This window comes from Triturus cristatus, chromosome 4_1, assembly GCF_964204655.1.
Source record: "Triturus cristatus chromosome 4_1, aTriCri1.1, whole genome shotgun sequence".
In the NCBI taxonomy this organism is placed as follows: Eukaryota; Metazoa; Chordata; class Amphibia; order Caudata; family Salamandridae; genus Triturus; species Triturus cristatus.
Window position 1 is genome coordinate 296,716,113 of NC_140585.1, and position 16,545 is coordinate 296,732,657.

The window sequence follows — 16,545 nt, forward strand, 5'->3', positions numbered from 1 at the left end:
ACCAGTCTCCAACAAATCAACAGCATGGCAAATAAGCATTGTCTCAGCACACCGTGTACCACAGTAGAAACATACAAAATCTGGCACTGGAACGTATTCTGATGGTGGTGCACCTCCCATTAGTTTGGGATTAGACAGCAGATGAGCTCAGCTGACATTTTATGAAAGAGCACAATTGGGTGCTCAACGCGAATGTTCAGTTAGCCATTTTTTGTGGACTGGAACTTCACTTGTCTCTGCTCGTCTAATTGTTTGGGTCTGTTTCTAGAACAGAGTCCATAGGGAATACCCTTGTGAGAGGGTGACAGGGGACATTTGTGTGCTCTTTTCCTCTTTTTACCTTGCTTCCCAAGGTGGTTGGTAAGTTGTCGTGGTACGTGAAACTGCTTCACCTGCAACCACAGCAAACTGAACATTTTCATCAGGATGTCTTGCAAAATCTTGAATCACCCTTGTTGAGCTTGAATACCTGGCTTCTGATTATATACAGCAGGTCCACCTCAACCTCCTGAGGTGAGTTCAAGCTTGCTTCAGCTCGAACATATGCCTTTAAGTGGTAGACGTTCTTCATGGTATATTACAAAAGTCCTGACAATGCCCTTCATTTATCAAGTGGTGTAAATAATCCCTGTTCCATGCATGAGGCAAGGTGCAGACTGTACAGAAGAGCCACTCTGCAAGTGCCATTGTATAATATGATGGATTTTTAGATACGTTCTCTTTCACCAGAAAAGATCGGATTGGTCTAGTGACAAATCTTGAGCTGTCTATTTGATCTGGATCTGTCCAAGACATGTTCATCCTGAGGTTTCCTGCCTGCCAGATGGTTCCTATGCTTGCAAAGTTTGCCACCACCCTCTTGTTTGTCAGTACCAGTACCTTTCACATTTGTTTACTTTAGAGTAATATGACTTGCTTGTTCCAGAGCGGTTTCTTCTTTTGGCAATGTCTCAATGACTAGGCCTTCCCTTGCACATAGGAATTGCCAGCTACTCTGGTTCAGTGAATTCCAGATTCGTTTTATTTGGTGACAGTCGTCAGCCTATATCCAATAAACTGTGTTGAAGGTCCTACTTGAGTAGCTATGGATGAAGATCCAGAAAGGTTATATAATTACCCATTGTCTCTTTGGAAACGTCAGCAGGCATGACGATTGTTTTTGCCTGTCTAGTAAAAATAAGTATTTTTCTTCATTTTTACTGCCTGGAGTAGGAGTGTGATGGAGCATGCAGATTGCCTGATAATCTGGTGCTTTTCATCCAGCTTCTCTAACTGATCATGTGCTTCCTATGTCTGGTGTAGGGTGGAATGACTATTTCCATAAAGGATAACATCATATGGGCTTTAGTTCTACTTGAATTGTGAAACAGCACGTTATCTGTTATATTTTTGTCTTCCAATTTGTTGTCGCTGACCTCTAGCTCCTCACTCATGTTTACATATTCCCCGAATTTGTTATTAAACCGTTGGGATCCTGACCACTTCATCTTGTAGTTGACTGTGCTGATCAGTTTTGATTTTTCATATACATTTGTTGGCAGTGCCCGTAGTGGAGCATGACAGAAGATTTATATGTGGGTGTGAACAGTTTTGAATTTCCTGAATTCCTTGGTCTTATATAGGCAGCTAGTTCAGTTCGTATTTAAAATCTACTGGTGGTATCTCCCAAGGTCCATATCACTGTTAGAATTAAGTGTCCATGCAAGTGCTTGACAGTGTCTTATGCTCTGTGTTTTCTTGTTAACTCAGAAGACTGTCAGGTTAAAGTTATTATTTTGGCAAGATGCTACGGTACTGATGGTCCAACTGGATAACTGCGTTCAGCAAAGACTTTTTTTTAAACCAGTTTTAATGGTTTTCCATCAAAACCCGTTGTTCAAGCATGTTTTTCATGTAAACATCAGTCCAACACTTAGGATGTGTTGTTAAAATATAGTTTATGCTGTCCGGATTTTCATTGCTTATATGTAAATTTGATGGATAGAGTAATAAGAAACACAGCTTACATAAAAAAACACATCATTTTGCTGTCTGGATGCAATCAATATAATTTCCTTGTAGTGAGAGTATCGGAAACCTCACTGAAATCCAGTGGCTAGTTAATTATACATATATGGCTGCAAAACTAAGCCACCTTATGCTATCCAACAAGGTGCCCAAGGAACAAACAATGATGCTAGTGTATTCTTCACTAAGTGTCCTGGTAAATTATGTGTGTAAACTTTGCAACATCACCATTACCTCAACGTCGTTATTCCATGTTCTTCCTTAAGTGTATTTTCTACTTGCACAGAGTAGCATTCAAGGTGGACGTTTATCATTAGCCCTCTCTGTGACTAATTGCATCAAACCATCCCATATCACTTCTGTGAGATTCTTGCTCCTCACCTTAAGTGCCATGCTCCTAACCTCTGCCAAGTATATCACTTTGTTTCCCATAACCTGACCATTGGGTTTTTTAATTTCAGATTTCCCAGTCACCCCCTCATTGACCTAAGCATTAATTTCCCGGTTATCATTGATTATCTGGCAGGACCATGCCGTTTAAAAGTCAAAAGTCACTCTCTGAGGCATTGCATCAAGGGAGAATGCTTAGGACATTGGCTATACTCTAACCATATTTATTTTTTAGCAATAAGGTATAACCTTTGGGAGATTAAACTTTGCAGCTCTATATAATTTGAGAGCAAAAGTAAAGGTCAATTTCCAATCTTCCCTGCTCAGTACCTTGCAATGGCCTTTGACCCGGTAGTATGCCAATTTTCTAAGTCACTTGAGTAGCTGTACTGTAGAGTTTTCTTGCCTGTCACTAATTCTAGCATTGTGTTTAGTACCCAGTATATCATCTGACAATCTTTCCATAGATAAACTGTTGAGCTGGTGTACCTTAATCCTGTATTAACTCTTAAAAAAATCATCAGAACACCCATTTTATAAAGGTGCCCAAACTTCTTGACTCTTGCCTCTTTCCAGTCCTGAAGTCTGTGATTTCACTCTGATGCAGCCCTAGTAAAATACAGATCAGTGTTGAGAGTATATGTTTTCCCAGTGATCGTTCCTATTAAAGTTTATCCAGCAGCCTGAAGCAACCTTGTCCGATTCCCTCATGAATCCTCCAATCTCAGTAACCCTACTTTTGAAAAATCTTTTAGGACACACCCTGCATCCTTGGGAGGAGTGTTGCAACTCATTTGGCCTCCTGGTTTGGTTCCTCTGCAGGATAATAGAGGCTATGATCAAGAACTCCTAGCCCCTCCGCCCTCCTTTATGTGGAACCTGACTCTCCACAGGGCATCACAAAGTCTATTGGCACCCTGCCCAATCAGAGGACATACTGGGTGAACATATTTGTGGATTTATGAAATAGAACAGTAGCCATAGTAGTGCCGCTTTTTTATCCAATTCTATTTTACCCATCAATAGAAGAAAAGTCCTCCTAAAATTAGCTGATCCTTAAGGCTGCAATGGCTTTTACTATGTTGCCATCTGTAACAGCGGAGTTGGTATGATAATCATGGACTCCCAAGTAGTGAAAGGTATGTTCCTTCAATTTTACGGTAGCACTTAGTACAGTCTTGGTCGCCTGGCCAGTAAACAAATGGTCCTAAATCAAAGGTCTTGTTAATTGGTACCATAAATATGAAGCTAAAGACTGTTAAGGTGGATGGGGTGGGTCTTTCACTTGCGTATGAGGCACTTTTGACGTCGGCCTGAAATGGTGGCCACTGATGTTGAAAAAGCCACTAAAATGTCAAGAATTATTGTCAGCAGTCGGATCTTTGATGGAACTAAAGGGGCGGGGATGGGGAGCCTCTTCTTGAGTCCATGCTCTGGTTAGACAAGTGCCAGTAGCTACTGCTGTTGTGGTAGTGTTGGAAAAATTAAATCTATCTCCCCATTGGTTCCCTTGGCATTTCCCAGTCATCTCCAACCTTACAAGTCCATCATGACCTTGGCATAGACTACTTAGAGGATAAGATAAAATGTGTCCCATAGTCTTGTGGGTATCTGTATTGTCTAAACATTTTGCGGAGTTGATTAGTTCAATTCTTAGATGTTCTTGCGATTAATACTCTTTTACTTCCTTCCCCTGGTTGCAATAAGTGTAGGTTAAATTAGATGCAATATACTGTGGTGCGGTAGATTGTAAACTAGCTAGTATATCCATTGCTGCTAAAATATAAAATAACTGCCTAGTTCCACACGGCAGAAACGGGAAGCATTTGAATTCACCAAGCAGTTTAAGCCTCATGCTCTGGTAAAGGCAACCCATGGGAGATCAGCCTATCTAGGTTGGATCCACGACCAAACAGAAAAAATCTTTAGGCTTATTTCAGATTTGGACTGATCAATGGTTGAAAATTAGGCACAATAATGTTCCGTTATATTCACATTCCACGCAGTCCTGTTTTCGTTTATTTTTTCTGTAAAATCTGCAAGAGACCAAGGTTTAATATTGAAGAGTACACAGAGGTGCAGACTCACTGCCTTTTTTAACTTAAACATGTTAAACATTTTAACCAGCTTTTCTGCTACAAGATTTATCCAGACAGCTTGTATAGTTAGAGAGAATTGTGCTAATTATGAATCCGGGAAATAGAAGTAGTTTGATATTATGTTGCATATTTGGAGAGCAATCGTGTATCATTTTGTTTCACTTAACTATGATGGTAAGGAACATTCAATTTTTGCATGTTTTTAACAGTTTCCTTTTTTTAATTAAAATAAAATTCTCTTGTCTGACTGATTTCACTATTTCTCCTCTGGTAGCTATTTCCCAGGAAGGGCATTTGTAGCACGAGTAAGTGTTTGTGTCGGTTTCTGCAGATGTCATTTACTGGCTGCAGTGACCGGAGCAGGAGACTGGAAGCTGGCTAAACCTTTGTCAGAAAACTACAAGGGGTGTATTATTTTCCCTTCATCCTTCAGCGACTGTGCTCAATGAGTGACCGCTAAAACAAAATCAGAATATGGAGCTTTAGCTGTCATTTAGTGAAAGGAGTAACAGCAGAATGAGAGATGGGAAAGGAAAATATTGGATTTAAGTTTGTTTTTGGGAGTCTTAATGGATGTAGAACACCCCTCAAGCTGCTCTTGGGAACCAGGCCTGCAGCAGCAGTTGGTCATGCACAGCTCCTGCTGCAGCTGCCCTTAAGTGAAGGTAATAGCCGACAGAGGAACTGGTATTACAAGCACATTAAGCTGTTCTAAGATAAGGCCAGGTATTCAAGGTGGGTGCCTATTACCCTGAACTGCTTGTACACTGATCCTACAGACTTGGAGGAAAAGCATTCACTGGCATGTTCCATATTTGATGTTTTCTTAAATATCTACTGCAGGATTGCATTCCAGATCCCTCCCAAGACCTTTGCTTTAATCTAGGTTGTGTTTTACTTTCCATAGGGGTGGATTTGGAGAATATTGTGTACTACAAAGATGACACGCATTATTTTGTAATGACCGCCAAGAAGCAGAGCCTGCTGGAGAAAGGAGTGATATTGCATGTAAGTGAGAACTAACTACGGAATACCTTTGCTGTTTCTTTCCATTCTCTGGTTTGCGTTTTAACTTTTTTACATCTGATACAGGGTTACTTTGTAATGATCTTTACCTGAATATAGAAGATCCTTCTATGATTCCACCTCAGACTGTCTGAACTAATTGATGATGAGAAATGATACTAGGTTATGCTACCATCCCATTGTTTCTAGTCATAAGCTTGTATTAAAAAGAAAAGTAGACTGGTTATTCTAACTTGTTCGGAAATTATCTCAAAGTAAAATTGCATTGGCACAATACCAGAATTAGTTTTAGACTGGACAATTTTACCCCTCAAATTAGGGTTTTGCAAACTGGAGGGATAACATGCAGGTCACTGTTGCACCAAGTTTTCCATCTTTGCTACCTGTGTTCGCTGCTCACTAATAAAAAAAAATCCAGTTCTGAGCTCAAGTTCGCTCAATTGTAAACCTAAAGTGGGATGCAACAGTATTTATGTCCGACTTTAGATTCAGCAGGATACTCTGAATTATCCCAGAATTAAGTGTATTCTGAACAATATATGATGACACAATAGAGGTAGAGTTTCTTTTGGATAACATAACTATATCCCATTAGTTTCTGTAGCAGGTCACTTGTAAGGTGACTTAAGTGTCCATAAACATATGGAGCTTTGTAGTTAATGGTTTTATAATTGTGAACAATGTAATAATGTTAGGTATGGCTTTATGAATGCATTCTTACATCCTTTATTCATTCAACGCTTTATGCAGATCTAAGAGAAAAAAACAGAATATGAGCTAATTGGAACTGCAGAACCTTTATTTTCATTTTCATAGTTAAATCACATAATGACAAAAAGCAATAATACAGTAGGAAAAGCATGTGTACATAAAACATATTTCTAAGTGGCACTTCCCATAATGGTTGGGCCATTATCTAGAAGATTCTTTCCAACACCCTACATAAACTGTTTTGCGTTGCAGCAGAGAGCAGTATTTTTAATCACTCACTGGAAAGGCAGACACGTCTATTTGCCTCCCTATGATCATTCACTTTTCATAATGGCTACTCAAATCAAAGTTGTAATATCACTTCTTCATATTAATTAGCCAGGCACGCGTGCTCCCTTTCAGTTTTGGCCTCCAATTTACATCTGCATGACCCAGTCCGACTGATAAAATGTTGCATCTTCTGTCTTCATTGGCTTAGTTATATTATAATGTCTCCTTTTTGAAGGCTATTTCAAAGCCAAACATCTGCTGTTGTAACCTGTGTGCAGCATAATACTGGGCTACAATAAACAAATGATGGACGGAATGCTGACAATGCAGACATTCTCCCCCAGTCAAGAGATCTGGGTTAAATCCATCGTTCTTTTGCCCACTACGCAACCCCAGTTCAGACATGGCCATATGCAAATCAGTCTTGACCCTGTGCCTCATGGGAACAGTCCAGCCCGAACTGCCAAGCCATGTCTTCCCTGGACCGGAATCAAGCATCCTAGGACCGGTTTCTGGCTATCAGCTGTCATCAGCCAGGATAGCTTGACTCCAGTGGCGTAGTGAGCACGGGACCCACGTCTGGGCATACCCATCCCACTTAGGGCGAAAAGCGTTAAATAAACAAATGATGGACGGAATGCTGACAATGCAGACATTCTCCCCCAGTCAAGAGATCTGGGTTAAATCCATCGTTCTTTTGCCCACTACGCAACCCCAGTTCAGACATGGCCATATGCAAATCAGTCTTGACCCTGTGCCTCATGGGAACAGTCCAGCCCGAACTGCCAAGCCATGTCTTCCCTGGACCAGAATCAAGCATCAGCCGTCATCAGCCAGGATAGCTTGACTCCAGTGGCGTAGTGAGCACGGGACCCACGTCTGGGCATACCCATCCCACTTAGGGCGAAAAGCGTTACAATAAACAAATGATGGACGGAATACTGACAATGCCGACATTCTCCCCCAGTCAAGAGATCTGGGTTAAATCCATCGTTCTTTTGCCCACTACGCCACCCCAGTTCAGACATGGCCATATGCAAATCAGTCTTGACCCTGTGCCTCATGGGAACAGTCCAGCCCGAACTGCCAAGCCATGTCTTCCCTGGACCGGAATCAAGCATCCTAGGACCGGTCCAGGGAAGACATGGCTTGGCAGTTCGGGCTGGACTGTTCCCATGAGGCACAGGGTCAAGACTGATTTGCATATGGCCATGTCTGAACTGGGGTGGCGTAGTGGGCAAAAGAACGATGGATTTAACCCAGATCTCTTGACTGGGGGAGAATGTCTGCATTGTCAGCATTCCGTCCATCATTTGTTTGTTGTAACGCATAATATGGGGCTGCCTGTCACCAGTTTGAAAGTATCTCACCATTTTACGTCCTTCGTTTAGTATATGCGATTCATGGACTGCGGGAAAATCTGATCATCCTAATTAAAAAGTTTGAAAGCTGATTAGAGAAATAATTTTAATAGACAAGTATAAAAAGTTTGCATTCTCGTCTACATTGCTGCTACAAAATGCATGAAATTACGTTGTGTGTGATATGAAAATAAGTGACTGTCAGAATCGTAAACACCAGATGAATGTTGTGTGTAAAAATAAAACCTCAAACTGCTTGATTGTAGTGCAGTACTGCTTACATACTGTGTACCTGATCTTTGACAAGCTATTATATGAAAAATAAGAGCATTCTGGGGCCTACATTCCTCATTTGCTGCACTGTTTGCATTATGATGATCTGTAAAGGGAAGGGCCAGGACGGATGCGTGTTATTTAGCTTGGTAACCCTTAGTGTCCTTTATATAATTTATGCAGAGATGAAGGAATTGAACTGCAGTGCAACATATATCCGATTGTAGCATGGAGGTCTCAGATGCAATAGACCTTCAGAGAGCATTATTTCTATTCATCAAATGATGCCTTCAAAGAGGGAAACGATTGGATAAACACTCAGACTGTTTTTCCATCATACATTTTGTTTCCAATGTGTTGAGATTTCCTTTGCAGAGAGGTGAGAGATTAAGTGGATATAAATCATACATCCATATGGTCACCTGCTGTGCATTGTGTTGGGGTCTGGAGGACGCTTAGTGATCCACATTCCTGGATGTGTGTAACACTGTGCATGAAAGGTTTTATCTACGTGCAGATGTCCGAGCCTGCTTGCTATGCGGTGGGAATTTTAGTTAGGATATATCACTTTAAAGAAAAAAAAAGCTTAATCAGATGGGTAGCTGGCTCATTGAGTTAAGCATTTTACACTGACCTGTTAGCTGCTCAAAACGAACAGTCTAGCTATAGAAGGAGACTTACAACTTGTTTTTAATGCACACATATGTGCCTAAAAGCTGAGGAATCTCTCGATTATAGTCCTCCAGTGCGAGCTTGTACATTGTTCTTGCAGTGCAGATATGGGACCTTGCCAATTGCTGCTTATACTGCACCATGGGATTTCTCTTAGTCGGACCTGTCAAGTTGCAGTTTTGCACCTCTTTTGATGAAACTAGGGAACACCTTTTCTTCTGTCCCACATAGGCAACCCCCAAAAGTTGGTGGATTGCTTCCCTTGGCAGGACTTTATCTTTTACAAATTGTGTAAACGCCCGTAGAATTTGCAAGAGTGACTCCTCATCTGTGGTTGTAGTGTAAGTTTCTACATTTCTATATGTGACACGGTCTGTCAGGTAAACATTATTAGCACAACTGCAGTAAATTGAGGTTTAGGAGATTTTATTTTGCTATGCTGCACATTACTGTGAAGATGAAAATGCATTTTCAATTCATCAGTAAATTTTGAAATTTCAACATTTCATACTTGTATGATGTGTAGGTGTATGACACCACGATCATAGCTGTCTTTCAACTATAAGAGGTGGAAGAGAAGGTGCCACTGTTGGCTACACCTAGATCATGGACATACCCATGAAAATAAGTTTTTTGACCATGTAGTTTAACACCCATTTTGCATAATCCTGTTTTGTTCACCCTCAAGGCCAGACTGGCCATAGCGGGCACTGGGGATATCCCCAGTGGGCTGCCAGGTTTGGGGCCGGTTTTGGGCCCCTGGGGGGCGATTTTGTTACAGGGCTGTTTTTGAAGCATAGCTGCAATATCTGCCGCTGTAACAAAATCGACAGAAACGGGCCCCCCTGGTAAACAGCTCGGCCGCACCCCCAAACTCCTGGGGGGCTGGCCTGGCACTTTCCCAGGGCCGATTTTGGGTCCCAGTCCGGCCCTGTTCACCCTAGCTGGACAAAAACAAACTCCCTCTATACCTTTTGCCAATTCTATAATCTCAAGCAAAGTATCTTGAAAAGACTTTGTGTTGCCCATCATAATTTTATGGTCCACTGCAAGTCGCCACTTCACAGGTATTTCTTATACCTTGATCTAGAAAAAAACAACCTCTGTACCTTTAAATTTGTCCAAAAATACTACTTTCTTCAGACGGAAGACACTTCCAGCTACCACCTTGCTATGTCTTGGTTGTCTGAAATCTTAACAGGTACACTCCACAATTTACACTGAATACTGGGTATCTGATGGAGTTCTAGCTGCAGATTCCTTACCCAATTTCCCAGGCGTCAGTCTGGATTCAGAAACTTTTGCTTGAGCAATACTCCTTGCGCGCGACGTCGGTTATGACGTCGTGGTCACCTATATAGGCTCCACTCAGGCCCGCGGATGCCAGTTCTTTTCTTTCCGCGCCGGTTAAGCGCCGATCCGGAGAAGAGCTACCCCTCTGTCGCTTTTTGACAAGTCTTTTTCGACTTTTGTTGACTGTCATTTTTCTTCATGTGCAAGGATGTCTTTGAGGAAGTCAGGGTTTAAATCATGCAGTGCCTGTCACGGCATGTCAGTAGCCACCCCCATCTCGTCTGTCTCTGGTGTCTCGAGCGCGACCACGACTTGAAGTCATGCTTGGGTTATGGCTCCGGAAGCCTTGCAGGAGCGGGCTATGAAAGCTCCTTGCACCCTGGCAGTCAACACCATCCAGTGAAACTCTGCAGTGGTCCCGGTCTCGTTCGAAGATGAGGAGGTTGCGAGACTGCTCCCGGAGCTCCAAGTCCTCTCCATCGCACTCAAGGTCATCGTGACACTCTGGGAAGTGGCACAAGAAGAAGTAGTCATTCAAGCGGACATCTTTGCCTCTACTGTTGTCCGTCGACGAGCAAGGTAAGGAGCACAAACGCTCTAGGCATGGTTCTGCGGAGCTAGAGCCAGGGTCGACTTGGCGCCTACCTCCCTTTCTGGGGGCCAGAGCAACCCCAGCTCAAATTAAAGATTATTATGAGGCCATGTGCCGTGCATTTGAGCGGGTTGACCCATCTGCTGAGCCCTCAGGCCCAGTCGGAATGGGCCTCATCGTATTTGATGCCATCGACTCTGGCCATAGTGCCGGTGGGGCCTCAGGGATCCGATCCGGGATGGCGCCATCATGCTATTGCGCCCTTCCCCCGACATCTGATCCGAAGTTGGTGCCTTCAGGGCTGCCCACCGGCGGTTCTTGCCCATACTTATCCAAGACGACACGGAATCGGAACAGTGCTGATCAATGCCGATTCCGACGTCTATAGAAGCCAGGGGTTCTATGTTGTCCTCTGAACATTATGATGATATTTTAGGCTCGGGAGAGAATTGGGAGGGGTCTATGGACCCTTTAGAACACCAGGAGGTTTCTGCAGAGCAGATGGACAGGTATGAGGAACTTGGGGAGGCCGCTGGACTAGACACTTCCCCAGATACTGGCATGCTCTCTCCGCCAACTGTGGCTAGGGAGGAGGGGGCATCTTATGCCATGGTGGTCAAGAGAGCAGCCGAATTCCTCGGACTACAGTTGCGCTCTGTGCAGGTCAGGACTAATCTCCTGACCAAAGTGCTTCAGCCTGGTGCTTCCACCTCTGAACCTCTTTTGCCCTTCAATGAGGCACTTACTAATGTCCTTTCAGGCATGTGGTCCAAGCCTAGCACTGGGGCTCCTACCAACAGGACAATTGCATGCCACCATCGCCCGGCTCCGGATGACCCAAAGTTCCTCAGTCTACACCCCACCCCAGAAACCTTGATGGTGCAAACCTCTACCTCCAAGGGCGTGTTCCCTTCCGCCACTCTGGATAGGGAATCCAAGAGTCTGGAATTACTTTGGAAGATGTTTTCTTCCTCCAGACTGGCATTGAGGTCAGTGAATATCGCATGCTCATTGGGCCGTTTCTCCCACTCACTTGGGGAGATGGTTGTGCACGCCCTGCCACAAGTTACTGGGTAGGCCCAGGCTGTTAACGATGGGAGAGATGCAGCAAAAATCACCATTAGATGTGGCCTTGACCCGACTGAATCGCTGGGCAGAGTGATTTTATCGACAGTGGCCTTGCGGCGCCACACCTGGATAAGACCCACTGGCTTCTCAGGCGATGTCCAGGCAAACTTCTTGGACATACCGTTTGATGGATCCTGTCTTTTTGGAGAGAAGGTAGACTCAGTCCTAGTGCGGTTCAAGGACTCTTGGGCTACGGCCAGATCCTTGGGCCTCTCTTCTACGCCTTGTGGCAGTCTAGCTTTCGCCCCTTTCGTGGCAATGGAAGGGTGTTCCAGCCGTGTCAGCCCTATCTTAGCCACTTTCTGGCACTGACTTCCCAAGTTGTGCGGGGACATGGACGCATTTCATTCAGTCCAAGGAATGGAAGCCAGAAGTCGTTGGCCCCCCCTGCCCTTGGCAGCCGCAGCCTCAGTGCAGTTTTCAGGCCTATCCTCCTGAAGAGGAGATCCAGGATATTCAGGTTGATTCAGTTTCAGCCTCTATTCTTGATTCCAGTGAGACTGACCCCGAGGCTGTTGGTCCTCATGGCCTCCTGCATCCTGTTGGTAAAGCATGCCAGGTGGCGTATGCGGGCTGTGCAGTGAGACTTGATGTTCCAGTGGGTACAGCATCAGGGAAATCTCATGGACATGGTCCAGATCTCGGAAGGAACTGCGAGAGATCTGCATTGGTGGTTGACAAACCTCAATTGGGTCAGCGGCAGACCCCTCTCCCTTCCAGATCTCATTCATGACAGATGCATCACTTCTGGGATGGGGTGGCCATCTGGGAGAGGTGGAGATCAGGGGACAATAGTCTCTGGCGAAGCCGGGGGCTCCACATAAATTTGTTGGAGCTTCAAGCAATTTGGTTGGCATTGAAGCCATTTTTTCCCTCTGTCAAGGGGAAGTTAGTGCAGGTGTTCACGGACAATACCACCGCCATGTAGTACTGCAACAAACCGCGTCGGATGGTGTTGTGGACCCTTTGTTGAGAGGCCCTGTCTCCCTGGACATGGCTGGAACAGCAGGGCATAACCCTTGTGGTTTAACACCTGGCAGGTTCTCGGAGCGCCAGGCCAGACAAATTCCACAGTCGATGATGCCTAGCAGTTCACGAATGGCGACTCCTGTCGAAGGTGGCGCACGGTCTCTTTTAGCACTGGAGAGATCCTTGGTTAGATCTGTTGGCCTCAGAAGAGAATGCACAGTCTCAGCTATACTGCACGCTGGAGTTTCCAAGGCGGCTATCGTTCCGCGATGCCTTTTGTCGCGAGTAGAGCTTAGGCCTGCTGTACGCCGTCCTGCCCATACTGCACCTGCCCAGGGTTCTGCAGATCAGGAACGACTGGGCCCAAGTCGTTCTTGTGGCTTCGGATTGGGCGAGGACAGTCTGGTATCCAGAGCTTCTGAAAATGAGTATCGATCGTCTGATCAGGCTGCCCATTCGGTCAGATCTTCTGTCGCAGCAGCAGGGGAGGGCCCTCCACCCGAACCTGTAAACTCTTTGCCTCCATGCGTGGAGATTGAGCGGTGGCAGTTGATTGCTTTTGACCTTCCTCCTGAAGTATGCAATGTTATTTTGACAGCCAGGTGTCCCTCCACTAAGACTATATGCCTGCCGTTGGCAGAAGTTTGTATTATATTGTACTGAAAGGTCTGTTGACCCTCTTTCTGATTCTCTTTCCACTGTTCTTTCATTCATTCTAACCCTTGTCCAGCAGCGCTCTGCTTTGGGTACTCTCAAGAGTTATCTATCTGCTCTATCTGCTTTTTTGCGGCTGCCAGACCAACCCTCTCTCTCTTTAGGTCTCAAAGTTGAAATAGGTATTTGAAGGGGCTGGCTCACTTGTTTCAGACCCCGCCCTTTGTTATGCCACAGTAGGACCTTAATTTGGCCTTTGTTTTTCTTGTGTGCTTCCTTTGACCCTTTACACAACTGTCCCCTCCAGCTGCTTACCATCAAGAAAGCCTTTCTTCTGGTGATAACATCTGCCCGGAGGGTGAATGAGGTGCAGGTGCTGTCTTGTACGCCTCCCTACATGATGTCTTTTCCAGATAAAGTGGTGCTTCGCCCCGATGTTTCATTCTTGCCGAAGGTGGTGACCCCATTCCATCTGGGTCAATCCATCATGCTGCCCACCACCTTTGCTCCCCCGCATCCCACTAAGGAAGCAGAGCGTCTCCACTGTCTGGAACCAAAAAGAGTGTTGTCCTTTTACCTTGACAGCACAAAAGATCTCCGGGTTGACGACCAACTCTTTGTGTGGTACGTGGAAGCTAAGAAGTGTCAGGCGGTGCAGAAAAGGACCATCTCTCACTGGGTCATTCTCTGCATTAAGATCTGCTATGCCCTGGCTAGGAAGCTGCCCCCTTAGTGATTAAGGGCCCGTTTCACCCGAGGAAAAGCTGCGACTTTGACCTTGGCTTGGGGTGTCCCAGCCCTGGACATCTGTCAGGCAGTAACATGGGCATCTTTGCACAGTTTGCCAAGCACTACTGCCTGGACAATCCAATCTGCAGAGACAGGCATTCTGCTCGTTCGGTCCTGCAGGACTTCGTAGAGTGAGGAATTGGTCTGCAACCCACTGCCGGGAGAGTATGGCTTGGGTATCTAATTCAAAGGTAAGACATCTGCTGCTAGAAGTCACTATCAGATGAACAAGTTACTTACCTTTGGTAACACATTATCTGGTAGAGACTATGTCTAACTGCAGATTCCTTACCGGCCCACCCATGCCTCCCGGCTTTGCAGACTGAGTTTGTTAGGCCTAGGGTCACGCCCTTTTTAAGGGCCCTAGTTTGCACATGTTTACATCAGTTACTTTGTGGATTTGCACTTCTGGCGTGGAAAAAAAAAGTACTGACGTCCGCATACCTGGGTGCCACCTATATAGGTGACAGCGACGTCATAACTGATGCTAACGATGCCGCCAACGTCATGCGGAGCCAAATGGAGACACCTGACGGCGCGCGCAAGGGGTATATCTTGAGCAAAAGTTTCCGGATCCAGCCTGGCGCTTGGGAAATTCAATGGTAAGAATTCTGCAGCTAGATAGTCTCCACCCGATAATGTGTTACCGTAGGTAAGTAACTTGTTCTTCTAATCTCCAACTATCACCTGTTTGAGTTGATTGTGGTATTTAACTTTCTTACTCAGATATACCAGGGGCTTGAACATACCATATTTATAGTGCAAAGAAGGTACTATTGTTATGGCCAATAGGTCTCGCTTTTTATAATGAGACCGAGCTATTGACTTTGTGAAGGCTTCTTTTCGTTGTGTGATGAAAATGTCAAAATGACTTAAGGTGCATTAATAGGCATGTGCATGCATGTGTGGGTGACCTTGGAATGTGTTTTACTATCAAAGTCAATCTGTCTGACTTGTTAAATTTTTTTTAATTCAAATTGACTCGTCATTCTTTGGCGAGTTTGAGGTGAGTGGGCGAATGCAAGAATAAATCAGTGGTTGGATGTAAGTGCAAGAGTATAATTGAGTGTCATGATGGGAGGTGCAATAGAATGTAATGTAAATTGATACTTGTATAGCGCACTACTCACCCGCAAGGGTCTCAAGGCGCTTGTACGAATACTGCTGTGGAACCTATCCTGGCTTTCCCTGTGAGGTGTCCACTCCTGGGCACCCCCAAGGTGGAGGCCAGGCATCCTTAGCGTTGTGGGGGCCGTTGTGGAGATTAAGCAAGCTATTGCCCAGAGTTGCAGAGTGGGACTCCATGATTTGAATAGGCATCGAGGCGAGAATTGTCAGGTCCGTGGAAATTTTGAGCCAAAGACCCGCCGAGGTGGGGAATTGAACCCTGGTCCCTGGTGATGTCACTGACCATGTCATGAATGATGCAATATGTGACATCAGCAGTGCATTGCGGGCGCGCCAGTTATAGTTAGCAGAACTAACTATAACGGAGGAATTTCTATGGTTTTGTACGAGTGAAATGGCCAGCTACCTATAACACCCCTGAAACCTATATTTTTTTTCTGTGAATATATATATATATATATATATATATATATATATATATATATATTCACTGAAAAAACCATAGTTTTCAGGAACGCTATAGTTAGAAATTAACATTTAAAAGACCTTAGAAATTCACTGAAAAAACCATAGGGTTCAGGGACGTTATAGTTCGCTGGACATTTCACTCGTACAAAACCAGAGAAATTCCACCGTTCTAGTTAGGTCAGCTAACTATAACCCGCGCTCCCGCAATGCACTGCTCATGACGTCACATATTACATCATTCATGACATGGTCAGTGATATCACTGATGACATCTCAAATGACATCACTGATGACATCATCCAGTGACTGTTTCTGTAAAGTTTAAATATGTAAAGTTTAAAATGTTTTATATTTACATATATATATATATATATGCAAACACTCCAAGTGCAGGCTGCACCGCGTTGCTCCAGAACGAGAGGGCGCATCGCCATCCAGCGCCTGCTTGCTGGTTAAAACATACAGTCTATGCTCTCTTCCAAGTAAGTAGACAGCGCAACACAACTCCGGGGAATAAAAAAGGCATTACTGATTTTTCATGCGCAGAGAGATTCTGTCCCTGAAACGCTCGGCATACGCGTTTCAGCCTTCAAGCGGCTTCATCAGTGCCAGTTTCAAGGTGTTCTTGGTGTTCCTGGGGGGCCTAGCGATGTTATGCTGTTCCCAAGACCACACCCAGTCAGGTGGTCTCTCGCCCCTCCTCCGCTTAATGATG

General features: G+C 44.7%; 1 protein-coding gene across 32 annotated transcripts in view; it reads left to right on the forward strand.

The window, feature by feature from the left end:
* Positions 1 to 16,545, forward strand: part of MICAL3 (microtubule associated monooxygenase, calponin and LIM domain containing 3) — a 1,875,796-nt gene that overhangs the window by 626,580 nt on the left and 1,232,671 nt on the right. For all 32 annotated transcript variants that reach the window (XM_085652129.1, XM_085652139.1, XM_085652136.1 and 29 more), the window contains one exon: positions 5,404 to 5,504. In XM_085652129.1, coding sequence (XP_085508255.1) covers positions 5,404 to 5,504 — 101 coding nt within the window. The remainder of the gene's footprint in view (positions 1 to 5,403; positions 5,505 to 16,545) is intronic.